General features: G+C 39.1%; 1 protein-coding gene across 2 annotated transcripts; it reads right to left on the bottom strand.

Annotated features, from left to right (window-relative positions):
• Window positions 1-5,849: 5,849 nt before the first annotated feature.
• Window positions 5,850-25,416, bottom strand: rab11fip4b (RAB11 family interacting protein 4 (class II) b). Of its 2 annotated transcripts, XM_047578805.1 has the most exons (14): window positions 25,013-25,416; window positions 16,846-17,084; window positions 16,471-16,656; window positions 15,440-15,574; window positions 13,713-13,748; window positions 12,559-12,658; window positions 12,053-12,156; window positions 11,794-11,934; window positions 11,339-11,420; window positions 11,056-11,193; window positions 10,726-10,884; window positions 9,022-9,102; window positions 8,459-8,602; window positions 5,850-8,068 (listed from the first exon to the last, which is right to left on the bottom strand). In XM_047578805.1, exons 1-14 carry the CDS (start codon window positions 25,088-25,090, stop codon window positions 7,952-7,954), a joined length of 1,740 nt encoding a protein of 579 aa, XP_047434761.1. In that variant the 5' UTR covers window positions 25,091-25,416; the 3' UTR covers window positions 5,850-7,951. The 2 variants fall into 2 exon arrangements, with proteins under 2 accessions (XP_047434761.1, XP_047434762.1); XM_047578806.1 differs by lacking the exon at window positions 9,022-9,102.
• Between the last annotated feature and the right edge of the window lie 1,605 nt (window positions 25,417-27,021).

Raw genomic sequence — 27,021 nt, 5'->3', positions numbered from 1 at the left:
CATCTTTGTTTGGTTGAATATTTCTCACAAATGATTGCGGGGTGATCGAGGGCTTCTACAGACCCACATTTTTGGAACAATTGTCAACTTTAGGATTTAGAAATATATTCTGGCGCCTTTGAACGGAGTTACGTTTGAGAATCCAAATAACTTTATGTTATGATTTACTGCAAGATACATTTTGAATGTCAGTACATCAAAACTGGAAATTTTCTGAATTCTCTGACGTTTTCAGAAAAAGGTAAAGGATACATGGCAATTTACTGGTACAAATCTGTGATGTGAAAAATGTTCAATGTTCAAAAAATTAGAATACTGTGAAAAAGGTCAATATGTTCTTTGTTAATCACTTAAAGTGAAACTCATTATCTAGATTCAGTACACATAAAGTGAAATATTTTAAGTTTTTATTTCTTGTAATTTTGATGATCAATACCGGAAACTCTTAGTTTCATACCATAATCAGTTAATTAACTCAAAGCACCTGCAAAGGTTTCCTGGGCCTTTAAATGGTCTGTCAGTCTGGATCAGTAGGCTACGTGATCATGGGGAAGACTGCTGACTTGGCAAATGTCCAGAAAACATTTTGGAATCAAAAGTGGAGAGACACAGAATCCATGTTGCTTAAAGTCAAGTGTGAAGTTTCCACAGTCAGCGATGATTTGCGGTACCATGTCATCTGCTGGTGTTGGTCCACTGTGTTTTCCGAAGTCCACAATCATTGCAGCCATCTACCAGAAATTTTCAAGCTTTATGGAAATGCTGATTTCATTTTCTGGCAGGACTTGGCACCTGCCCACGTTGCCAGAGGTACCAAAAGCTGGTTCAATGACTATGGTGTTACTATGCTTGACTGGCCAGGAAACTCATCTGACCTGAACCCATAGAGAATCTATGAGCTATCATTGAGAGGAAGGTGATCAGACTCTCCGATGCAGATGACCTGAAGGCTACTATCAAAGCAATTTGGGCTTCCTCGTCACCTCAGCAGGGCTACAGACTGATCAACTCCTTGCCAGGCTGCACTGATGCAGTACCAAGTATTGAGTGCATACAAATGAACATACTTCTCAGAAGCCTGACATTTGTGCTTAAAATATCCAATTTTTTTATTGATCTTAAATAATCCAATTTTTTTTTTTTTTTTTGAGACACTGAGTTTTGGATTTTCAATATCTGTAAGCCACAATCATCAAAATTACAAGAAATACTGAAACATTTAAATCTAGAAATGAGTTTAACTTTCTGAAGTGGTTGACAAAAAATATGGACCCTTTTGACAATATTTGAATTTTTTGAAGTGTACCTAGTTAATTTGCAAACACAGGAAATGGCATTTAAAGGAAACAAATGTCAATATTCCCACTGGCCGCATCCTTACCATATGCCTAATAAAGTTAACTGCTCATTAGCTTGCACATCAGTTGGCTAGCAGTTGTTTTCTCATGACTTCATCATATAATATTTATTTATTTTTTATTTTACTTTATTGGTTTATTTGTCAGGGGCAATGCACATTAACAAATTATAAATTGTAGGTACAAGAAGTCATAAATAATTAGTTGTTTTCATCCAATGTCCATGGCCAGATGTTAAAGGGCTTTGGGGTTGTGTTCTGACTGTGTGATCAGGTGGTTAGACAATAAGTGATATGAGGGAGGATCATTGCATCAAAATACAGTTGTAGACTGAACTTTCCCTTTGCCACTACACGCTTCACTTGATTTTTGTATGTGAGTGTTGAGTATGTATGATCCCAAGGTATTTATAGTTGGAGACCACCTGAAGCTGTTCACCAGATACATAAAAAGGATACTCTGCAGGAGTAGTCGCCCTCTTTGAGAAAAACATGCAGAATGGTTGTTTTTTTCCACATTAAGATGTGCAGACTTCAAATGGTGAAGTTTTTACCATGTTCATGAGTAAACATAATTCAAATGGCATCCCCTTGCAGTATTCGCTGATAATTAAATATATTGTAATTTTATTACAGTGTTTTCTTCATAAATTTTTGTTTCTGAGTAATATTCTCAACAACTGCATAATTTCATCTGCCGTATATTGGCTTTAGCTAGTTAAACCATGGCGGATTCTAGGCCAGTGGTTCTCAATTCCGGTCCTCAGGACCCACTGCTCTACATGTTTTAGATGTTTCTTTCCTCCAATACACCTGATTCAAATGAATGGCTCCTTATCAGGCCACTGCAGAGCTTGATGACGAGCTGATCATTTGAATCAGGTGTGGTGGAGGAGGGAAACTTCAAAAACATGCAGGGCAGTGGGTCCCAAGGACCGGAATTGAGAAACACTGTTCTAGACAGTTGTCTAGTTGCAGTGTTCTCATGACATATACGTAGCAGTCGAGCATCAAGCATTTCATATGAAGTCAGACCCTGTTTATTTTCAAGATTATCTTAAAACTAAATCTGTGGTGGAATGAATGAATGTTTAGGTATTTTTTTTTTATCCACAACTTGGTAGAAAGCACTTGGAGAGTGTGTCCAGTCCTACTTTAGCTCTGGGGCTCTTAAACATTGGTCCAAAACTGTGATATTCACAACTTTGTAACAACATTTTGGTCTGAAAGAAATAGCATGAATTTGGTCTGAGTTCTCGAAACTGGACCTCAACCCATCAAGCATGTTTGGTGGCATATGGAACAAGAATAAATGGATATTTACATGATTGGCAAAACATGATTTTCTTGGTCACACTGAAAAAAAGAGAAGAAAAAGATTACTTTGGATTGGCCTTGTGTTAATAATATACACTCACTGGGCAATTTATTAGGTACACCTGTTCAATTGCTTGTTAACACAGATAGCTAATCAGCCAATCATATGGCTGCAATTCAGTGTATGTAGGCATGTAGAGGAGATCAAGGCAACTTGCTGAAGTTCAAACTGAGCATCAGAATGGGGAAGAAAGGGGATTTAAGTGACTTTGAATGTGGTCTGGTTGTTGGTGTCAGATGGGCTGGTTTGAGTATTTCACAAACTATTGATCTACTGGGATTTTCACGACCATCTCTGGGGTTTACAGAGAATGGTCTGAAAAAGAGTAAATATCCAGTGAGAGGCAGTTGTGTGGACGAAAATGTCTTGTTCATGTGAGAGGACAGACAAGAACGGGCAGACTGGATGGAGATGATAGAAAGGTAACAACTAACTCAAGTAACCACTTGTTACAACCAAGGAATGTAGAATACCATCTCTGAACGCACAACACGTCCAACCATGAAGAAGATGGGCTACAGCAGCAGAAGACCACACCGAGTGCCACTCCTGCCAGCTAAGAACAGGAAACTGAGACTACAGTTCACACAGGCTCCCCAAAACTGGACAACAGAAGATTGGAAAAACGGTCTGATGAGCTTGGATTTCAGCTTCGTCATTCAGACGGCAGGGTCTGAATTTGGTGTAAACAACATGAAAGCATGGATCCATCCTGCCTTGTATCAACGGTTCAGGCTGGTGGTGGTGGTGTGATGGTGTGGGGGATATTTTCTTGGCACACTTTGAGCCCGCCCCTTGGTACAAACTGAGCATGGTTTAAATGCCACAGCCTACCTGAGTATTGTTGCTGACCATGTCCATCCCTTTATGACCACAGTGGACCATCTTCTGACAGCTACTTCCAGCAGGATAATGCACCATGTCACAAAGCTCATATCATCTCAAACTGGTTTCTGGAACATGACAATGAGTTGTACTCCAATGGCTTCCACAATCACCAAATCTCACTCCAGTGGAGCACCTTTGGTATGTGGTGGAACAGGAGATTCTCATCATAGATGTGCAGCCGACAAATCTGCAGCAACTGTGTGATGCTATTGTGTCAATATGGACCAAAATCTCTGAGGAATGTTTTGAACACCTTGTTGAAAGTATGACACGAAGAATGAATGCAGTTCTGAACGCAAAAGGTGAGACTGACTGAGTCTTGAGGGTCTTCTAAATTTGTGTCATGGATTTTGAGAATGAGATCATTTTCATGACAGATCAAATCTGGTCTAATTTACAAAAAGGCAAGTGACACACTATGGCTGATGTTTTAGCAGCACACACTGTTTTCACAATATACAGTGGGGGAAATAAGTATTTGATCCCCTGCTGAATTTGTAAGTTTGCCCACTTCCATAGAAATGATCAGACTTTGGTTTTTATGGTTGTTTACTGGTTATGGGTATAGACAGAATATCAATCGAAAATGCATAAAAAACACACAATCTAAAAGTTATAAATTGTTATGTATTTTATTAAGGGAAATAAGTATTTGATCCCCAACAATTCACTTAGAATTCAGGCTCCTACAGATTGGCTGGTGCGCATGTGGCACACAGCTGTACTCAGTCAACTAATTACCAATACTCCTGATCTTAACTCGTCATGTATATAAAGCACACCTGCTCTAAGAATCAGTTTCTTACATTCCAACTTCTACAGCACCATGGGCAAGACCAAAGAGCTGTCAAAAGATTTCAGGGACAAGATTGTAAACCTGCACAAGGCTGGTATAGGTTACAAAACCATCAGCAAAAGGCTTGGTGAGAAGGTGACAACTATTGGTGCCATTATTCGCAAGTGGAAGACCCATAAAAGGACCATCAACTGTCCTCGGTCTGGAGCTCCCCGCAAAATCTCGCCTCATGGAGTGAGGATGATGATGAGAAAGGTGAGGGAGCAGCCTAAAACAACACGGCAGGAGCTTGTTAATGATCTGGAAGCAGTTGGGACCTCCGTCACCAAGAAAACAGTTGGCAACACACTGCGCCGTTATGGATTGAACTCTTGCAGTGCCCGCAAGGTCCCCCTGCTCAAGAAGGCACATGTACAGGCCCGCCTTAAGTTTGCCAGTGAACATCTAAATGACTCAGAGAAGGCTTGGGAGAAAGTGCTGTGGTCTGACGAAACCAAAGTTGAGCTATTTGGCATTAACTCGACCCGCCGTGTTTGGAGGATGAAAAAACGTGAGTATGACCCAAAGAACACCATACCCACGGTTAAGCATGGAGGTGGAAACATCATGTTTTGGGGCTGTTTTTCAGCAAAGGGTACAGGGCAACTTCACCGCATTATGGGGCCAATGAATGCAGCCATGTACTGTAACATCTTGGACAAAAACCTTCTTTCCTCAGCAAGAACACTGAAGATGCCTCGTGGGTGGGTTTTCCAACGTGACAATGACCCAAAACATACTGCCAGGATAACAAAGGAGTGGCTCAAGAAGAAGCATATTAAGGTCATGGAGTGGCCTAGTCAGTCTCCAGACCTTAACCCGATCGAAAACCTGTGGAGGGAGCTGAAGCTCCGAGTTTCCAAGAGGCAGCCAAGAAACTTGAAGGATTTAGAGACTGTCTGTAAAGATGAATGGGCCAAAATCCCTCCTGCGCTGTGTGCAAACCTGGTGACCAACTACAAGAAACGTCTCATCGCTGTGCTTGCCAACAAAGGTTTCTCTACAAAGTACTGACTTGTGTTGTGCTTGGGGATCAAATACTTATTTCCCTTAATAAAATACATAACAATTTATAACTTTTAGATTATGTGTTTTTTATGCATTTTCGATTGATATTCTGTCTATACCCATAACCAGTAAACAACCATAAAAACCAAAGTCTGATCATTTCTATGGAAGTGGGCAAACTTACAAATTCAGCAGGGGATCAAATACTTATTTCCCCCACTGTATATTGTGAAAACAGTGTGTGCTGCTAAAACATCAGCCATAGTGTGTCCAATCAAATAGGGGATCAAATACTTATTTCCCCCACTGTATGTATATGAGACAAGGCTATTATTTATAATAATAATAGTGTGAATTGAGTTGATAGAAATTTCACTACACAATTTCACTTCCAAAGCCATTTTATTGCCATTTAATAAGACTACATCCCATGGGATAGCCCTAATAACTAAAAAAATCAAGATCTACAAGACACGCGTCTGACAGTCTGCACTGTCAATGTATCGTTTATTCTTTTAAAGTCTAGTATGGGACAGGCAGCTATAGAGTGAAAAGATTTGTGACACAAACCAGCAGGTATTTGTAATAAGTTAATATTGCTTATAATGGTCACTGTTTAAGTTAGGAAGACAATTTACAACCATAAAAAAGCCAGTTTAAAGCACATTGAAAATCCTTGGACTTGAGAGAAAAAAAAATGAAAAAAGAAACAAAACATTGCCCTCTGCATTTAAAAAAAAAAACAAAACAAAACAAAATTACATTGAAAGAGTAAAACCTGGCTTGTGTACCATATAAAGCATTGTGCTATACAGTTAACAGGACACCTAAACAACCCCAGAACTTGATAAAACTGTATAAAATAGTTGTCTTAGTATCAATCTGAAAAAGAGTGGTGACTGGCACATGAATACAAATAATCACTATATAATTACAACATTTACAGGTCATGAACATATGTCAGACATAGACATAAAACGTAAATCCTAAGCAACATCATCTTGAAAAATGTCTTTAAAAGGCACACACAGAAGAAAATGTGAACCATGCAAATGGAAACAGAATGTATTTTTTTGTGCAAGGAAGCAAAACTCAAGTTTAGAACAATTATATAATACAGCAGATTGTATTTTCCTCCCTCTTGAAACAATGCCCTTCTCATTACAGTACTGAAGACACATGGGTCACAGTGTGTCTAATCCAGTTACAGAAGTTTAAATTCAAAACGCTCTTTTGGCCACAATATCGAGTCATACATTCATGAAATTTACAGTATTGGAGAGATTCTGAAAGCCATTGAGGCAATCTGCCACTTGTAGGAGTCAGTGAGATTGCTACTTCAGTTTTGTGTACAAAAAGGTGAGTCAGCGCATGGTCACATCCAGTATCTGAGTGAATTTCACTGAGCATAAAAAGACGATTCAGTAAGCCGTGTTACAATGGCTACCACTCACTCCAACATATACCTGCTACGCAGCCTGTACATTCATCTCCTAACATTTCTGTGCAATATCATTTGGGTGTCTTGCTTGCTAGCAACAGAACATCCCTTCAAGCTCTGCTAGCAAATAGCAGCCATGGAAGTTTACAGTTTAAAGACACTCCTCGTTATAGCTTCTGTAAATCTGAATCAACTAAGGGTCACTTTTCAGTGAAAAATATTTTCACTGTTGGGCTGATTGATACTGCAACTACTTTTGCAAGGTTTACTGGAAGACATTTTCTCACAAATTTAACAAAAAAATAATTCACCTTCTTTGTACCTTCATCGACTTCACAAATAACCTCATTTCTTTGGACGTGGTCCATCATGTAACACTATTGCTAAGCATTCCTCTTTCCTTTCTCACACCATTTCTGTCTTTTTTTCCCAATTTTCTTTCAACACGTGCCTGTCCAAATACATCATCTCATGCATTCAGAGAACATCTACATGATAAATGGGAAAAGACTGGCAGGTTACAGGTCAGGCAGTGAACTATCTGCCTTCATATCTGTCTCACACTGGTTTACAGTCTGCACACTGTGAATAACACAGCTAATATGAATAACATCAGAAAACAGTAGTATAGTTAATTGTTCCAGTTTTTATGCCCAAGTGCATTTATGTCCAGTGCACTGTGTCGAGTGACTGTGTCAATGATCAAAGCACGCAGGGAAGAAATCCCTGGTTAGTTACATGAAAGATGAAAGTTGTGACTACAGTTCATAGAATAGACAGAGAATGGCAACAGGATAGTTTGCCTTGACCAGTCACACTAAAATAGTAGTCAGTGAGAAAAACTCCCAGAATGCCCTTCTGCTTTATCTGCTTTTCTCACCACAAACAGCAGGGGGCGACGCATCACTGTTATATAAGATGAGCTCTGACTCCATGTTTTCCTGTACAGGTTCCCAACTCCTTGCAGGTTCTGATCAAACAACTGGAATGATCCTCATTCTCCCACCAAGATCAGGAAAGATTCTCATTCCAGTTGAGTTGCTGCTAGTTCTTTATCTCCAGAATAGAGGGATTGTGGTCCAAGATTGACAGGATGATTTTGTCCATATACTGTCGGAGGCGTAGATTGATTTCCTCCTGCTCCTTTAAGGCTTCCATTAGCTGGGGAGACATAAGTATGACAAACACAACTTCTTTTCAGTTTACCAATGAGATACACTGTGTGTTATGAAATAGTTCCTTAGTTTTATTCCGGAACCTTTGTTATTTGTAGGATATTCTACACTTAGTACTGGATATATAGATTTCTTTAATGGAAGTACCTGATGATTAAGTTTCTGACTACCCACACATTTGCCAAATGTCATTCTGGCCATTCATCAATCTATTTTAAGCTGGCATGGTTTATTTAAGGCTACATCAAGATCACCATTGTATGATATGTCCTAGAAATACATTTACACTATGACTATAATTCATGTTCTTTGTTATGAGGGAATAACAAATATAACTAAAAACACTCTCACAGTCTTTATTTTATCTTGCTATTACCTGGTCTCTGGAAGCATTTTCTATCTCGGCAGCTAGAGACTGGGCCTTGGTCTGGGTAGCAAACAGGGTCTTGGCTTCGTATAGGCTGAGACTTAGGATCTGACCATTAAGCTCATCATTCTGCTCCCTCAGCTTCTGGTTCTCCTAAAATACACAATGAGGGTGGGAAATAGAGGACAGACAGCAAAAAGAGGTGAGCATGTGGACTAAACAATTCCATCAAGACTTAAGCCTCACTCAACCTGTACAGAAAAACAATGTGTTTGGTACATCATCCAGCAACGAACACAGCAAGATACATCTATTTTGGCAGCATCTACCAGATACAACATGGGTTATGCATGTTACGGGATGAACTGTTCGCCTGCTTTGTCGGGCGTGTTATGAAAGCTCCGTGATTAGGTCATCTTTAGATGCCGACAAGAGGAGGTCAGTTAGTTTATCCCTTGTTCAGTCCTTATCTATTAGTGAGGGAATTGCAGCGCGGACCTCAATACAGCTCACGCTACTCCATTGTGATTAGTGGTTAATCAGAAGGTCAAAGGTCAGAGAAGCAATTTTACCATCAGACTGGGATAGAGTCGAGCCCCAGACAACCCCAGGTGCTGGAATTCAGGGGGAAGAATGTCCTGGGGCACAAATCGCTGGACACACACATACAAACATTTACAATGGCGGCCAGGCAAGCATGATAGAGTGAGCTTATCCTTCTCTCCCTAAATAGAGGTGTAACCTACACAAGGTTACGGCTGACTCACAATCAAACTGAAAAGTTCTAAATCTAAACCTGCTGCAAGACAATGATAAAAAAAAAGATATGCTTCCCTGCATTTAGTGTGTTCATTCTTCATTTAAAGAGAAGATAATTAAAAATAATTAAATAAATAAAATAAAAAAATTTAAAATTATAAAATAAATGTTAGAAAAAAATCATAAAACTAAAACAAAAACATAAAAATCAACTCTTATCGAGGATGAAGTTGATGATGCTTTGTAACTCTGGGAATTCGGAGCAGTGTTTTTTTGGCCCATAGTCACAGTAAGACAGTATGAAAAAGTATCAAGTTTATCATCTTATCATCTTTATACACACTCCGTATAAATCAGCAGTACTGGTGGTTTGGGTGTTTTTTGCTTCATATACTGCTATTCTTTTGGTTCAGGAACAAGGAAACCTAATCTGTATTGCATGTATACATGAAATTATTATGTCATAAAAATTAGTCAAACACAAGCCTTTGCAATATCTACACAAGTACGTTTACCTGTCTTATCACAGAGGACATCTGAGAATAACTTTCCTATACTTTCTTATCCCTCATGTTTACTTTGTATCAGGTCTGTCCACTTCACAGGAGGAGAGTAACAATATCATTTGAATATGTAAGTGCATCAAAGATACATATGTTCGTGTTTCTAGAAGTATTGAAGTACAGAGAAATTATTAGACAGAAACATCTCTTCTGAAGCAACTGTGATGAATCTGCATTGGACCATTTCATTATTAAACTATCAGTGCAGCAACAGAGAGTTTTAAAGACTAGGAGGCATTGCATTTTTCTTTCATCCTTAACACCTCAATATTTAAGGGCCTAATTCCACTCCGTAGTAAAGGTTGCCCTGAGTCCATCTAATGACTACAGGTACACAAAATGCCAAAGGTCTACTTTGATTTATAAAAAATTAGAACACTTTCTATTCCTCTGCCAGCACTCAAACCAGGTCATTGTATTGATGTATGAACTGATTCAATTCTAAAGTGTACATGTAATGTGTTGCTGCTGTTTTTTTTTTATTGAATTGAATTTATTGAAAACATTTCTTAATACAAACAATCAATATTACTGGATAAAGAATCAGAGACATGCACGAAAGTAGCTTTTTCAGTAGTAAAAATACACATAAAACTCAATAATCTGTAAACACAATCTAAATATTCATCAAATTAAGTCAAATCAAGTACAGGAAAACAAGGAACGTGATTTTTTTAATAAATAACTAATGATCAGCCAAGAAACCTTTGCCACTGCTTCAGTCAAATGAAATATTACTCTGTTAAAAAATTAAACATGCATACAGTTTATGCTGCATTGAAGAGAATATAATTATCTGTCTCACTTCTGCGCATCCACGCTTGCATTTAAATACCTCTTAATAAAAGAACAGAAGCCCCATATTGCTCATGATAGCACCAAAACCACAGTAGCTACAGTTATGGCTGCGCTGACCACGCACATCAAACAGATTTAAGCGTTTCAGACCAGTACCTGTTTGAGCCTCTTGACCTCATGCTCTAGCTCCACCTCCCTGCTCCTGCTGCTGAAGTCTGCAAGCCCAGAGGAAGAGCTGCGGCTCCGGCCAGGTCGCTCTGCTTCCAGCTTGAAGACTTGCAAGTGCTCCAGCTCTTTACGAAGGCCCTCTATCAGCTGGACCAGAGAACCAGAGAATGGACAGAAGAATGTTATATGACACCAAGACAGTATTTTATAGATGTGAGTTGATATAACTGTAGTGAGAATGACCAGTTGCAGAGGAAATGGTGAGCAGTTCAACAAAGAATCCACTTTTGCTGTTTTACATAAAACAATCCCTCCCACCTCCTGCATGGCGTCCTTCTCTTTCTGGAACTGGTGCCTGTTCTGTCTCAGTTTGTCCATCATTTTCCTGTAGAGATCCATCTCATCCTTCAGACGCAGGCTGGTGTCCTCCAGCTTGTCTGTCATCCTTTGCTTTTCCTAAAGATGGATATATATATACAGTTACAGTACCCCACATAATTACAGAAAGCTGCATTCAGAAAATGGGTAGTTGATTCCGTCAAACTTGTAAAGAGTAACAAGACAAAGGAAAGCAAACACAAAGAAAAGTAAAATGGCTTACCTCATCTAGTTTCTCCGTCTGTGACTTGAGGCGGCACATGTTAAGGGACATCTCACTGTTCTCCTCCTCCAGCTGCTTAGCTCTAAATACACAAACCTTAGCATGTCAGTGTATATTTTTAAGTCAATCTTATTGACAGCTAAAGCACTGTTTTGGGCAACAACCACAGTACGTGCTGCAGCTCCAGATGCACCTGATCAATCCCAGAAGGACTCTCTGAGCTTGGTTTAGCATACAGTTTTAGATTCTACATTTTCTCTAAACAAGCAAGAATCAATGTCAGTTCTCAGGGGACATGGCATATAACATAATTGTCTTATAAAGAAACTGTAACCTCAACAGTGTGTCGTTATCAGACTACACTGTTATAAGCTGGTGCATTTGGATGCAAAAAGACATAAAAACAGAGAAATTCAAGAAAATGGAGCTTGGTGATTTTACTATCTAAGTCTCACCGACTGGTCAGCAGCTCTATCTGTGTGTTCTTGTCTCTCTCCAGCTTGCTGTAGGCCTCTCTGTGTCGCCTTAACCTCTCCTGCAGATTTTGTTCTGCACGGGTCTCTTGATCTTTCAACTGTTCCTCCAACTCATGAACCCTGAGATTATGAACACATCACAGTCAAAGTTATCTGTAAAACATGGTAGCTTTGAGGTGATTTATTTGTATTACAATAAATCTTCTACAACAACTAAAACCAGCTTTCAAACTCTTACCTGTGTACCAGTTGTGTGTTCTCCTGCTTCAGCCTGGATTTGAGATCAGCGTTGACCAGAATCTCACTCTCAAGTTCGGCAACCTTCTTCTCAAGGGAATTCACCTGATAGAAACGCAGTTAAAAGTAAATTTAACAATTATACTTATACTAATACAGCCACAGTTATAAGCAGATTCACAAGGTTTTATACAATGGCACCAAATAACAGCTGGTACCCTGTCTGCTAAAAGTAATCATGCAATTTGGATATTCCTTGAATATGCATGTCTCAGGGTCTCTGGGTAGAGACAGAAAAGGGCCCTATATAGGAGTTAGGGGGCGATTTTCAACACAGCCATGGACTTCAAATAAACTGGTCTCCTGCATCATTTCTGGTGACGTGGAATTGCAAAATACACTTTAATATCAATACATATGGATGAAAAAAACGTGCATAAAAAAATGATGGTCAAAATATGGGCAAACAAATTGCACACGCACAGAATCAATCAAATATATTCGTACCTTCTCATTGATGTCAATGTCACATGAGTCAATGCTGTCTCGGAAAAGGTCCTCTGTACTGCCATTGCTGCTGCTCAAGTTGCTGTTGTGGAGCAGCTGCCTGCTCAAACAAGCAGAGACACAAACTTGAGTAATCCCTGTGAGGACTTCTCTCCTTTCTCTCCCTGTGAGGAGTTATGTGTGGGCTAGAACATTTTTGTGTGTGTGAGAGAGAAAGTGTGTGCAGTGCAGATACTGCAGTGAGGTAGCATAGATAATATACTGTAGGACTGTGAGGACAGTGCCAAGCAGAGAAGCTAGTGCACACAGAATTAAAATTAGCCCACACATATTTTGCTATAGCAACCTCACATATACACCCACACAGGTCTGTACTGAGAGATTCATGCCATACTGTGACTTAAGCTGGCCCCTTTATACTGATGGAAAAACTTGAAAACAACAAACTTCTGCTCCCTTATGGATATTAGTAATATAAAGAGGAGAGGAGAGGAGAGGAGAGGAGAGGAGAGGAGAGGAGAGGAGAGGAGAGGAGAGGAGAGGAGAGGAGAGGAGAGGAGAGGAGAGAGGAAAAGAATGGAGACAGGGGATACTGAAAGAAGAAAAGAGCAGTAGAAAGAGAAATCAAAGCAGAGAGAGACAGCAGTAGAAAGAACAGAAAGACAGTGAGACAAACCTTACAGTATATTGAATAGATAGATCAGGTCTGACAGGCCATTTTCACTCTGTCACTATAGCTCACTTTCTTTGGCTGCAAATAGGACAAAACATTTCACCCAGTACAGACCAACAGCCTAGGTAGTTGGATACATGGCTTGTGATGAAAAAGCTGATATCAATGTCACTGGAACAGGAACAAAAACAAGAGCTTTTATATTATGTTTGGTTGCACGTAAGGTCATCTAAATACTCTGTATTTCCTCGGAATAACTGGTTAGTAATTAACTACAAGTTAGAGCACAATGGTTGTATAGCTGAATGATAAGGAAGCAGTAACAGCTGAACTTGCTGTGCGAGAGCCTACGTCAACAAATAGAACAAACATGTGCAGCGAGAGCTGTATAATGCATAAACACAAAGAGAGTACAGATCGTTGACCTTTTTTTGCAGACACAAACACACACACACCACGCACATACAGGTGAATGACCTACCTTCCAAAAGCAGTGCTGGAGATTTTTCTGTTGGGGCTACAGCAGGAAAAGATCAGATAATGTCTCAGTGAATTATCGTTGACATGTCTAGACTAACTGCTCAACAATACAATGAGAAACAACTGCTAATCTTTGGTAATTCACTGTGAAAGTGTAAATGACAATACAGTTTCATTCTTGGAGTTGTGTTACCTCAGCAACTGTCTCAGGCGGAACAAAAACACACAAATGGCAGTTGTCTTTCATACAGTAATTTAAGCCAGTAGTGTACAGTGCATTTCTTTTATTAAAATTTTTTCTGGGTTCTCACTGCTTAAAACAGTAAATACCAACGAGAAACCTTCTGCTTCGACAATTATTACAATAGTACTTTCCAATGACATAGCAGTATCAAATAACTAAGGAGTGTGTCTAAAAGGCCTCATATTTTACATGAGCATTTGATCCTGAGTTACAAAACAATTTCCCCTCAGGTAAAGTTTCCCCCTTGAAGAGGTCTAAGCCCAAAGTGTACAGTGGAAAAACTGAAGATAGTTTCAAACGTGTCTTTCATTTGGCCAGTACTCCTTACTGTTTCTTTAAAAGTTAACTCCTTTTGCTTTGTAACCTAACACTTTCTGTGCTAGGCTAAAAACCTTGACCCTGGATGAACTCTGTCCACATGAGCTGGGTTCTGCTCAAGGTTTCTAAAAAGGAAACCATGAGTTGGACAGGAATCTGCCACTGTTGCCCTAAGGCTGCTTTGAAGGTTTCAGGCTGGTTTTTGTAAAGCGTCTTGAGACACTTTGTATTGTTATTGATGCTGTATAAATAAAACTGAACTGAATTACATTGAATTGAATGTAAAGAAACATAATACGCACAAATAATAGTAAACACTTTGTAAATATGTAAATACTTAGTAGCAGAAGCTCTGTCTAATAGCCTTCACTTTGGATCTCTTAGAAGCTTTTTCACACAGTTCACACCTTACAATTCATTTAGCCATCAAGTATTCTAAAATTATTCATTTACACTTCTTGCTCTTTCATGTCTTTAACCGCTCCCTTCATTATTCATAAGAGGAAAGCAGGTCTAATGAGAAAGGCCATAGTGAATTTTAGAGCCACTTCTCAACAGGAGAAATCCTGCAGTCAGGACAGACTTCATATAACAATAACAGGAACTTACACTATATTGAAAAACATTATTAGTTCAAAGTTGTCAAATGACATTTTATGTGCAAGTGTGTGTGAGCGTTTTAGTGTTTTCAGATAGAGTGTATAGCATGTTCACCGCAGATCATGTTTCCAGTAATAATACAATGGTTGATGAGGTAAGCACAATAGAGACAGCCTTATATAACAATCAATTAGTGTTTGAGTGTAGTCATGTGAGGGATGATAAGTTTGTTCAAGCGTGAAACAGGAGAAGAAACACTTTAAACACCTCGGTAATAATTTTACAATAATATTACAATAGAGCCCTCAAGGCACACCTGAGCCAGCATAACTAAGAACAATGTGAGAAGACCAGTTCACTTTAAATCCTGTACCTGTAACTGTCAGTGCTTCTTTTGACGTAAAAACAGAAAGCCGCCTGCCTCCTGTCATCTTTGATTAAGTTATTGTTTTATCTAAACTAATAGGTTTGTGTCCAAAAATGACCCACCAGTAAAATGAACTAACCAGTTCAAAGCTTGTGTTTATGGAATTGGGCAGCATGTTGCTGTTTTATGCATGTCCTACCTGTTAGGCTTTAGATTTTTGAGGCGAGCCTCCAGGTCATTAAGCAGGTTGACCTTTTTGCTGCACTGAGAACAGTACACATCCATCAGTTCACCAGTGTAATGGTGGCGCACCTTACGAGGAGTCTGACCTGCACTGTAAACACACACGGAAACACAGTCAAACATTTAAGAGCAGTTAAGAGCACACTTAAACCAATTTCTCGAATGTTTCCACTCAGCTAAAGGATCAGAACTGGGTTTCAAAATGAGCAATAGTCCCTTTAACCCACTCTGTAGTTATTTAAACTTCTCTCCCATGCTGAGCTGTGTCAGGCTTCTTGTAAATCTGGGCCTCATTTTGAATGTAAATCTCCTTGCCAACTCTTTTTGGTGAGTTCTGTCTGCTTGGTATGCGTGAAAGGAGCGTGGAGCTGTATTGCCAGTATATCAGCTGGGAGACTTAATCCTATTAAAAACAGGCCTTTGATGAATATTAATGCAACCTTAAGGGCAAGAACTCCCAAGTTAAACTTCTGTAGTCAAACCTTGAGAATAATATGAGTCAGGTAGTGATGCTGGTGCTTTCAGTGTGGAGACTAAAAGCTGAAGCTACAGAAATCTGGTCAGCGTTGCATATTTTGCTTTGAGGAACGGCAGAGACCTTCACATCTGCTTTTTGTAGCACAATGATCACCAATCTATGGTCTGCAGATTATTACTAGGCCTGAAAACATGTGCTAGTGGGCAGGAAGGTAGGAATTCACAGTATCTACCCACAACACTGTCAACATAAAACAAAAAATAATAAAAAAGTGGAAGCCACTACAGCACAATACAGCTTTACATGATGTGAACTACCCAGAAGACCAACAACTATCCAAAATAAATAAAAAAACAACAACCCTGCAATAACTTAAAATGTAAGTGTCGGAGGTGAATTATCATAGGGCCAGTGCTTTTTTATCCCATTAGTTGTTTATCCCTCTCATGCAAACAGAACACAAAACTTAAAAAGAATAACTGTTTCCAACATATTATTCTCTCTCTTACCTAGAGGGCACAGATGAGCCAAGGTCAGAGTAGCCGTTGGTACGAGTCTCCTCGTCTGCACAGGGGCTACTGGGAGTGTAGTCTGGCTCCTCCCCCTCCCCGTAGTCCTCAAACTGCTCCTCGTTCAGAGAGGCTGAGGAACGTGTTGACAGGTCCGAAGTCACAGAAATACTAGTCTGACCACACCTGAGGAAAAAGATGAAGTAGGTGGCTTTACAATCTGCAGCTACTATAATCTTTTAGAGAACAGTGGCAGTTCATCCCTACTTCATAACTTTATAAGGCATAGGAACAAACACGATGTCTTGAATTTGGAGCCTAATGAGATTTAGAGACAGTCAGACAAAAAGGATCAACTTCAAATTCAGTGCTTACTTCTCCCCAGGGAAAAAGAGATCTCCCAGCACGTTCTCCTTGTCCCCTGGTCTGGTGGACCCGTCTGAAGTCTCTGACCCCTGGGTGCTTTCCACAGCACTGTCTCTGTCTGATTCCCTCTCCCTGCCCTCGTCTGCCTCCTCAGGCTCCTCCACTTCTCCAGGGAACAATTGGCACTCAGGGTCAGGATAGGCCCGCGTACACATGATGACTGGACAAACCTGATCCTCCACACCACCCTGGGGAATGATCAGACAAAAGGTAAGTAAAGAAAAAGATGGACAGACACAGATCTATATAAACAGTCACATAAGATCATCAGCTATATGTCGCTGGCCTTTGGCAGATGGGTCCCTCCATATGAGCTGGGTTCTGCTCAAAGTTTCTTCCTGTTAAAAGGGAGTTTTTCCTGTTGCCCTCAGGCTGATCTGGTGGTCTCAGTTTGGCTTTTGTGAAACGTCTTGAGACAATTTGTATTGTTATTGGTGCTATATACTGTAAATAAAGTCTGAATTGAATTTGAATTATACTCACGATACAGTGAAGAACAGGTGGCAATTCACAAATGTCCGTGTATCCTTCTTTAGATGTGAAGATTTATTCTTTGAGGTGGACAACTATCTAGAAAGTTTATACTTTTCAGACATTGGAGGTATTTTGGAATACATCAACATCATTTTTAGTATTTGACAATTCACAGATCAAAAATGATCAAATTTGGGGGTAACAGCTCAGGGAGATCAGTAAATTCTTTGGCAAATTTCTCATTTAGTAAATTCCTTAACTGTGGGAGGGGGGCTAGAGGGGTCAAAGGGTGACAGGTCAGAGATTCCTGTCCACCTAGTTTTACTTTTCAAAAACAACACATAACCTAATCCAACAGAAAATAAAATATGTAAAGTGTGGAAGAAAAGAACACTTATAAATTATGAGATATGAAAAGAGGTGTGCATGAGGGTGAGATTAGACAAGAGTATGAGCACACAAAGGTATTACACAACATTAGTTTCATGTAAGATTAAACATATAAGACTTATTCTTATTCTGTCTCTCAGTATTTCATCTTTTGAAGAACCACTGATGCAGGCGTCTCACTTTTACTGCAAATACCAAATCCTATAACAGGGATGTGAGTAATAAGATTTCTACTGGAAGTGGAAACTATGCCTAGAAATTGCAGGAAAATCTCTCAGTTGCTTCATTTTTAGTGTTATTTTGTCTTACATTGTATAATAAAGTTGTATAATAAATTGCAGTGCTTATAAACAACTAAATGGGTGTCTACACTGTTAAAATGTACATCTGTACTCCACCACAACAATCCAACAAGCAACCACAGTGGGCGCCTTGACACCTGTTTAACTTGTTTGAATGGAGAGACAAGAGGAGGCTTTTCATATGTAGCACTAGGTCACATAATAGATTGTAAAAATAAATAAATAATTACTTCAAATTACATGAAATTATGTTGATGGAATTTTAATTTTATTTTTCTAGACTTATATTAACTGAACATTTATACTAATACATTTTCTCAACTATAATACTTTGTTTTTCATTATCCTATTTTCAGGCAAAGGCACTGAATGACAGTAACAAAAAAAAAAAAATGATGACTAGGGGAGGAGCTGTCTATGAGAATGCAAGTGTTTACGGTAAGTGTCTCTCTGCATCCGCATGCTGAAAAACAGCCCGGGGGCTTTAACTGCCAAAACATGGGACTACAGAGTGTTTTAAAATGACTGATTCCATGAAGCACAAACACAGCTGGCCTGCCAAACAGCATTCAAATCGCCCTCGGCTTTGAACTGAAGATGGCAAGATTTGCAGTACGTTTAACTACAGTGGTGCTGCCTGAGACCTGGACAGTCTTCACACCCCACCTGGGTAATACAGGATCGAAAGTCCGGCTGGGCCAGATCAGCTCGGTTTTTAATGAATTATCAAATACCCACACTACACAACTAAAAATCCAACATTTCCAACTTCCTTAGTAGTTAATGATAATATATGCACAGATCATATCAAGATATTAAAAAAACAAACAAATAGCATAATCATGTTTATTACCCAAATGGTCACGGACTGTATTTTTCAAATGTGAAAGAACACAGGTAGCCTCACAACATGTAGCGTTGTACCACATTCTTCACATTTTAGTTAGCAGTTTAGCAGATAAGAGAGAGATTTTTGGATTTCTCTGTGAGTCTGTAGCTGCAGTGTCTGACCTAGTTAAAATATATCCATTCCTTTCCTGCTCGTTTTCCCATTCTCCCAAGTGAGACTAATAAAAAGATGGTGCATGTCTACACATCCTCGATTATTGTTGTCTTAATGATTCATGTCATTCATTTCATGTCATGTGTGGCTGAGTAAGCATGTGCTCAGTTCTAGGAAAGATACTGGTCAGACGTCTTGAGTGCATAAACAGAGACCGACAGCCCAGATTTTCCATGTGGAGAAACAGTTGTGCAGCATGAATAGCTATGTTTGAGACAAAGCAAGAAAGGGAGATGAATGCAAGGCCAGGCTTTCAGGGAATGACGATGAGGGAAACATGTATTATTTATATCAACTACAGTCGCAATAGAAATGCAATCAGTTATAGAGAAAAGTGATAAAGAGACAGAAAGAAAACAAAAATATAGGGCACTTGAAGAGAGATATGTTAAATAGAGAGAAATAAAAAAGGGAAGGCCATATGCAAATAAAACTAATTAAAGAAACATGCACTGCTGTATGTGCAACATGTTTACCTGAATCTTTTTAAGTTGCTATAAAAGAATTCCTTAACCGCTGGCACTGAGATGAACGTGGCAGTGATACTTGTTTTTCAGATGTGAAGGGATGAAAGTTTACGTAATATGACGGATGAGTCCTGATCAAACACGCCAACACAATCCTGAAACTCAAGGCTGAGTCATATAGTTTCATGCTACAATTGTTGAGCAACACATTCCAGAAAACACAACTGAGACATGAAAATGACACGACTGTGCACCAGTTAAAGCTACAGTATTAGTTGCTAGGCAGGTAAACAGCATACAGGATTTCCTAATTACAAAATGAGTGCTTGTGTAAGAGAGCGAGAGAAGCGGAACAAGATACATCTAACTTTTTTTTGTGAATGGCAGACCAGAGCCTGTACAGGTAGGCTGGTACTGCAGAGTTGTGGAGAGACACGACCCTAGAGAACCTTCATCATGCAGGGCTGACACGCTGCTTTGGTTTTCTAATTAGAAGCAAGCTTTCATTATACAAATCCAGGAGTAGGTGATCTGAGACAAAGCCAACAGTTTTCAGTACAAACTCACATTAAATGTAAACTATCCGTCAACCAGTTGGATAACTTGCTGCTATAACAATTAAATGTCTTTATTTGTCTCCTGAAATTAATGATGAAAAATCCTCAATCTTCAATTGGGGCAAAGTGTTTTTACCCATAAAAGAAATCTGAATCCTGTTCTCTGTGTACGCATACATCAATTTTCCAAGATGTACAATAATAGCACATGCATACACACAACATATTTAGAGTGACAGGAACTAATTACCCAAGGCTGTTTTATTTAGCGTTAGTCTTCAATCTCTGTCAGCAAAGACCCCAACTCTTTATCAGGTTGAACAACGACGACATTGTTGCTGCCATCATTAAAAAGATAGACTCTCCTTCCACTTCTGCTCACACCAATTAAGTCTATGCAGAGTGCTGAAGGTCAATAACATTTTAGTGCTGAGCAAATCATTATCCTCCTGGCAGAATAGAGGAAAAAGTGGATGGATGGCCATGCATTTCTAGCCCTTATTGATCCTCATGTGAATAGAAACCAGAGGTAGTACAACTTAAATAGCTGAAAATGATGTGATAATGATCTGATTCTTGTAGTTTCACTTATTTATCATATATGTTTTTTTTAAGAAATAGGCAGATAATGCCATTAATCATTAATTATCAAATCAAGAATAAAAATGTATAATAATAATTAATAATGATAATAATAATTATCAAAATGAGTCTTGTAAGTGGATCTGTATAAGATATTTGTTTAAACTACATACTGTGTTGTATGTGAAAAGTTATAGATAAAGCAGTCTGTAAAGACTTTGCATCAGCTGGGATCTCTTCTTCATTTAAGAATATTTAAGGATCATTTCCTGGTATGTCATATGAGGAATGCTATATTAAAGGAATTATACAGCTTATAGGGCTTAAAAAAGTTTTGTTCCTAAAGCCCTGGTGTATCTGTTGTATAACAACATATGTTTTGTTGTGCAGTGGAGCAAAATAAGTGTTAAGATGACGTAACAAAGACGCAGGCCACACTACAGCGAGGCAGACACCTGAACTGATCAACCTACACTGATGAAGCTTTGATCGAGTCAGTAGTCAGACTGGAGGATGAGCAGAGGAATGAGACGAACTGAAAAGGAGAGAAGAGGGGGAAAGATTCAGACTGTTCAACTCTGCTGAAGGCTTCTGTACATCTCACTCTTCCTTTGTTCATTTGATCCTCATGCTATATTATTTGCTATATTATTGTAAGCTTCAACCTTATTGTAAGCTATTGTAATTCAAAAACAAAACACAAAAGCAGAACTTATCCCAGCTCATCTCTGAGGCTTATCTGCATTTCTTTGTAGAATATTTTAGTTTTTCTTTAAAGATAGCACCCAAGAAAAATATTCAATGAAAATAATTGCATGAAGAACATTTACACAGTTACACGCCTTGTTTTCTACCAAAGCTGCCAGAAATTTTGACAAGGAAATATTAATATTCAGTAGTTGTGTTTATGGGCCTAGGCATCTGCATTATTCAGCTCCTACGGTAGGCAGTGCTCCTACTACACATGCACACACTCACACATTACTCAAATGGAAGGTATTTCTCACCGGTTTTATGATATTTTTATGAAGTGAACAGACACACACTATCACCTAACACAAGGCAATACAAAAGCACGTTGTCTCTAGGCTCACCTCTTTCCCTGCTCATGCAACTTCAACGACAAAAAAAAAAAAAACAAAAAAAAAAAACAGGGCTTTTCACAGCAGCTGGGCTCATGAAACTACTCGAATAGTAAAGTGGAAATGCTGCAAAACTTTCAATCAAGAAAAACAGAGAGAAACACACACTCTAGGGGGATAGGTAGCTGCTTGGATTACCAGGAATGCTGCAGTGGACAAAGGACAATGTAGGGAGGGACTATAAGGCACACTGGAGACTGTGTCGAGGTGTTCTCAATGAAATCCATCTTACATGCACAAAGAAAACCCAAAGAGGTGAAAGAGTGTGTGTGTTTACTGTGGTGTTTTTAAATCATTGAATGAGGAAATTCAGGTTTAAAATGAAAGTACAGGGTTAAAAACAGATTCTGTTGACAGCTACTGTTAAGATATGAGGGTCAAAGAACATCCAGGCATGTATTTTCATCCCAACATTTTCATATGCGTGTGGTTGTGTAAATAGAGCAGGCCAGTTAAACAAGTAAAACTTGACATTTCACACTTTGATAAAAGTTCTGTAGTAGGTTGTTGTATAGTTATATGGGCATGAATTCTTGAGTGAACTCCACTCATATTATCACAATCAGTGTTGTACTTTCGTTTTCTTCTTGTAAGTCTATAATCCGTCCATCAAGAGAAAGTAGACAGTAATACAGGACATCAAATGCTTGTGTGTGCATGTGTCACAGAGATGCAGATGTAGGCCAAACAGTATTACTGTTTCAGTGCTCATGAGAACTTGTTAAACCAAGTTGCAGATTTGTGTGCCTTCATTAGCCCATTTGTCATTAAGGTGGAAACCACCTGTTCTGAGCCAATGTGTGTTTAACAGCTGGTATGTGTGGTTTAACATAAAAAGAATGCTGCTGGCATTATCCAACAAATCACGAGTGTATGCAATTTACCTCGAAGCAGATGATGACTGCAACAAGTTTTTTCTTTTAGATGATGGACTGCTTTGTCCATAGCATGTCAGAAAATAGAGAAAAATGTCTAAGTAAAAGCTTCCAATACGTTGTTTCATCTGACAAGCAGTCATCAATCCAAATGTATTTACTGAACAATACAGAACTTAGAAAAACAGTAAATCTTTGCATTTCAACAGCTACAATCAGATAATGTCATTTACACTTATTTTCTTTACCAGACATGATAATAGACTGAATAAGTTAATCTGCAGTCTTTTCCTGTTTATAGTCAAAAAGTTTCATCCCTAAAATGCATTGATTCAGCATTTGTAATGGTTCCTGTTTCCCATAAATTACAATCATCGCAGACTTTCAAAAAGAGTAGTCATCTTGAAGGAAATCCGGAACTGTGTTGTGTCTTGTAATTTTTGTGTCATCAAATGCCTGTTAAAAAAGAAGAAAATCCCTCATCTTTGCAGTGCATTGTTTTTCTCTTAACTGACCAATTGTCAGCCCACATGCTGCCGTCTGTTGAACGGGGGCATTTCAGTGTGCTGATTGGCAGACCCTCAGCAGGAGTTCAATCTTTTCAGCTGCTGTGAACGTTGTGGCTCACACTTTATATTCTGTTCTAATTTTAAGCATTTCCAATGGACATTACATGGTACATTGCCTTAATGACAGAGGAAGGATGACCTCATGCGTATTAAGATAATTCTTTGATTTGTCTGTATTATAGTTGATTTTCTTTTAATATCAGTGTGTTACAAAGGATATGGTAGAGAATGTCTGAGAGGAGTGTCTGCTTTAACTGAGGCAGATTAGCCTCCATTCATTCTGTACAGCTCAGTACCACATGCTAATCTAGTTATTCTAGTCCCAGTGTAAGTGCACTTGTCCTGGCAAAGACACTTGAATGATTGACAACCTTGTTTAGGGAAACAAAACCAAATGACAGTACAAAGTAGTTCTGTAGAAAGGTATGACACTAAGCAACAATATTTCAGTAAGTATTCGCTTGCTCCAGTACTTTTTAGGGGCCAGGACAGTAAATGGTGAATTTCTTGCTCAGCTGAAGGAGAGTAAATCCCATTATGTAATGTCCACGCACAGAACAAGAGTATTCAAAACGACTACAGTGCCTGACGTCATATGTTGCTATTGGTAATACAAATAAAACTCACCTTCTCTTTCTATTTTGCAAGTGATTATTAAAAAGTTCAGAGGTTACAGCAATTATCAGGTGTACTTTTAGCAGCTCATGACTGCAGACTAAAAGTCTAATAATATATTGTCAAAAGAGGAAGTACAGTACAGTAACCATTTTATGCTTAATTCTTCAGGTGATCAAAAATAAATATAAAATAATATTTATTCTACGGTGTGCTATATATTTTACAAGTCTTGTTCAGGTATATCAGCAAAGGTGAAACACTTTATCAACTAAAGATAGATAAAACAGATGGAAATATCTGTGATTTTACTGATAAGAGAAATTAATTATGAATGAATTACCAGAAACCAGACATTTCTGACCAGAAAATAATGAATGAGTTGCAAAATCACTTTAAATCTAGGTTTAGACATTAAGTCAACAGTTTACAGATTTACAAGGAAAATACTATCACTATCACTATGCAAGTCCTTACAAGTTAAAAGACAGAAGAGTAGGATAAATGAGAGAGCGGGGGGTTTATTGTTTTTCATTGTAGATAAATTTGTACCTGGACATGCTATATCAGTCCTATGCACATTTCTTTTGACCCCCCCTCTTCCTGTCTCTGTCATTCTCTCTCCCTCCAGCTACCCTGCTTTCCAATTAATCCCATTACCATCAGGGAGATGTTGAACCGCAAAAGAGCCAACCGGAACAGAACAAGGGAGAATATGATAGGAAAGAACACGGGAAAGCAGGCAGAGATGAAAAGAGAGAGACCAGAAGAGACAGCGCAGTGTAGAGGGATGGCACAGACACCAACAGCTGAGCAAGACAGACAGGGAAGCTGTGAGGCTGGGTCAACTACATGCAACACGCACACATTCAAAAAAAACTGGGGGACAATGGACTCACACCCAGTGATCTCCCCCCTTTCATGCACCAGTCTTCCCTAAACATATCAACTAATTCAGCTTTCCTTTTAATAAACCCTCAAGACTCCCCGTTGACCTCTTTCTGTGTTTTGTTCTCATTCTGTCAAGTAATTTTTCATCGGCCCCACATTTCAGCAGGCTCAGTCAGTCTGGTGTCTTACCCCGTTAACTAGTGAGGGGAGTCCATGGTCAGCAGTCTCCCTCTTTCCGCCAGCAAAACACCCATTCACTGAAGTCATCCACTCGCCCTGCTCACTAGGGCAAAGTCCGTCGTCTCAGCGCTCACACACAAAACACAGACAGGTGTTCCCCTCAAAGGCAAGAGGAGGAGGAAGTGCCACAATAATCCAGACGGTGAGCTCTTGCTAGTGGTATAGTCCTGAGAGAGGAAGAGGAGCCGGCTGTATCATTCACTTTAAAACACTGCACTGGCTTTCACCACAACAACAGGCTACACACTCACACAGACACACACGCTCTGCATCAAACACCCTCGTACACTTTGCCTCCCTCGCTCACTGGCTCCCCGACTGCCTCGCATTCGCACAGTGAGAGCTCAGATCAGGCAACAGTTGTTGAATTCATGGCCCCTCCTCCCCTCTCTCTCCCCATTGCAGGTGGTTGCTTAGCAACTGGCTTCTGTGGGCGGGGCTTGTGAGAGTTCTCACATTGCTGCACACTCTGCTCTTGGCGGCCGCCTACTCAGGCTATATTTGCATATGAAGCCCTGCCTGCCTCTGTCTGGCTCTGGCTCTGGCTCTGCTGTGGAAGAGGCCAGTGCTTGTGTGGGCCGAGAAGAGGGGGAGGAAGGTGACCGTTGTGTCACAAAAACTGAAACAGCTCGTTCTTAGTGATGCAGCAGATTCCACAAGATGGGTCAAAAGGGAAACACGTCCTTGGTGGTGAGAATGTTAGAGATAAAACATTAGAGAGGAGAGAGGTGGTGTAAAAGGGCCTAGAGGCATTTGTTGTTCATTTCAATCAGATAGCAAAGCTTTTAGGATGAGGGGAAAAGAACGATCTTAGGTCACAACCTTACAACTTAGATTTGAAACAATGACTCAAGTATCTGACAGATTAACTACTTATTCAACTAATTATAATTTACTTAATTTACTTAAGACTGCTACTCAGACAAAGCAACCATTGTGGTTATACTAACATCAAAATCCAATCTAGGTGACTTACATGTTTGTTTTCTGATCATTAGATCATAAGATTTAAGGCAAAAGCAAGCCTCAAATCTCTTCAGAAATCCACTCCATGGTAGTCGATCTACAAAGCTCCCTTTCTTGGTTTCTCAAAAGTTACTGTTCTAAGGATACAATGTGAGATAATTATGATATGAAAATCGATAGATAGATAGATAGATAGATAGATAGATAGATAGATAGATAGATAGATAGATAGATAGATAGATAGATAGATAGATAGATCACATCTGTAAAGTTATTTTTTATGCAATGCCATTCCTCTACATGTTGAATGATTTCTGTAACCAGAATCTGTTCCAGTTTCTGTTCCAGTTTCTGGTTACAGACTTTCTGACACATGGATGAAGTCATGGATAAAGACACTATCTGTGGCTTTTTAATGTGACTGTCATGTTAGTCCTAATCCTGCTCGGCAAGTGAAGAAGAGAATGTGTCTAGAGTTCACTGTAAATTGATATGGTCATAACTTCAAACAACCTTATACCGCAGGGGCCACAACAGGAATTGAGAATCATGTGAGAAGCACTAATTGCAGGATGAGCTTGAGACAGATAGCATCATGAGCATGATTTAGCCATCAGACTTGACCTGGTTTTTATACATGATATATCTCCTTACCAAATCAATACCATCATCATGATCTGATTTTTTTTTTTTTTTTTTAATGTTGTCATGAGAGAACTTCTCCAATTGCCATATTGCTATTGTCCTACTTACATCTAAAGTGCTTGTTCCCCATGCTGTGGAAACACAAACCACACTGCCATCACAACAAGTCCCTCTTGTTTCTAAAAACAGAAAAATTATACATTCGCTTTTTAGTTCTATTGCTTTCGAAATGCTTCTGAAATATATTTCAAAAATATTTTAGACTATGCTGGAACATAAGTTGTGCTGACAGTCAAATTAAATTAAATTCAATTAAATTAAACGTCATATTTTCTGGGTATAAGGAT

The sequence above is a fragment of the Mugil cephalus genome, chromosome 2 (assembly GCF_022458985.1).
Source record: "Mugil cephalus isolate CIBA_MC_2020 chromosome 2, CIBA_Mcephalus_1.1, whole genome shotgun sequence".
Lineage (NCBI taxonomy): Eukaryota > Metazoa > Chordata > Actinopteri > Mugiliformes > Mugilidae > Mugil > Mugil cephalus.
This window is presented reverse-complemented; position numbering and strand designations above follow the sequence as displayed.

Coding starts and splice junctions, on each gene's coding strand:
- rab11fip4b (XM_047578805.1), bottom strand. CDS start 25,090: ATGACTTCAGTGAATGGGTGTTTTGCTGGCGGAAAGAGGGAGACTGCT. Junction 11,935..12,052: donor AACACACAACTGGTACACAG/GTAAGAGTTTGA, acceptor TCATAATCTCAG/GGTTCATGAGTTGGAGGAAC. Junction 9,103..10,725: donor AGGTCAAGAGGCTCAAACAG/GTACTGGTCTGA, acceptor GTGTGTGTCCAG/CGATTTGTGCCCCAGGACAT.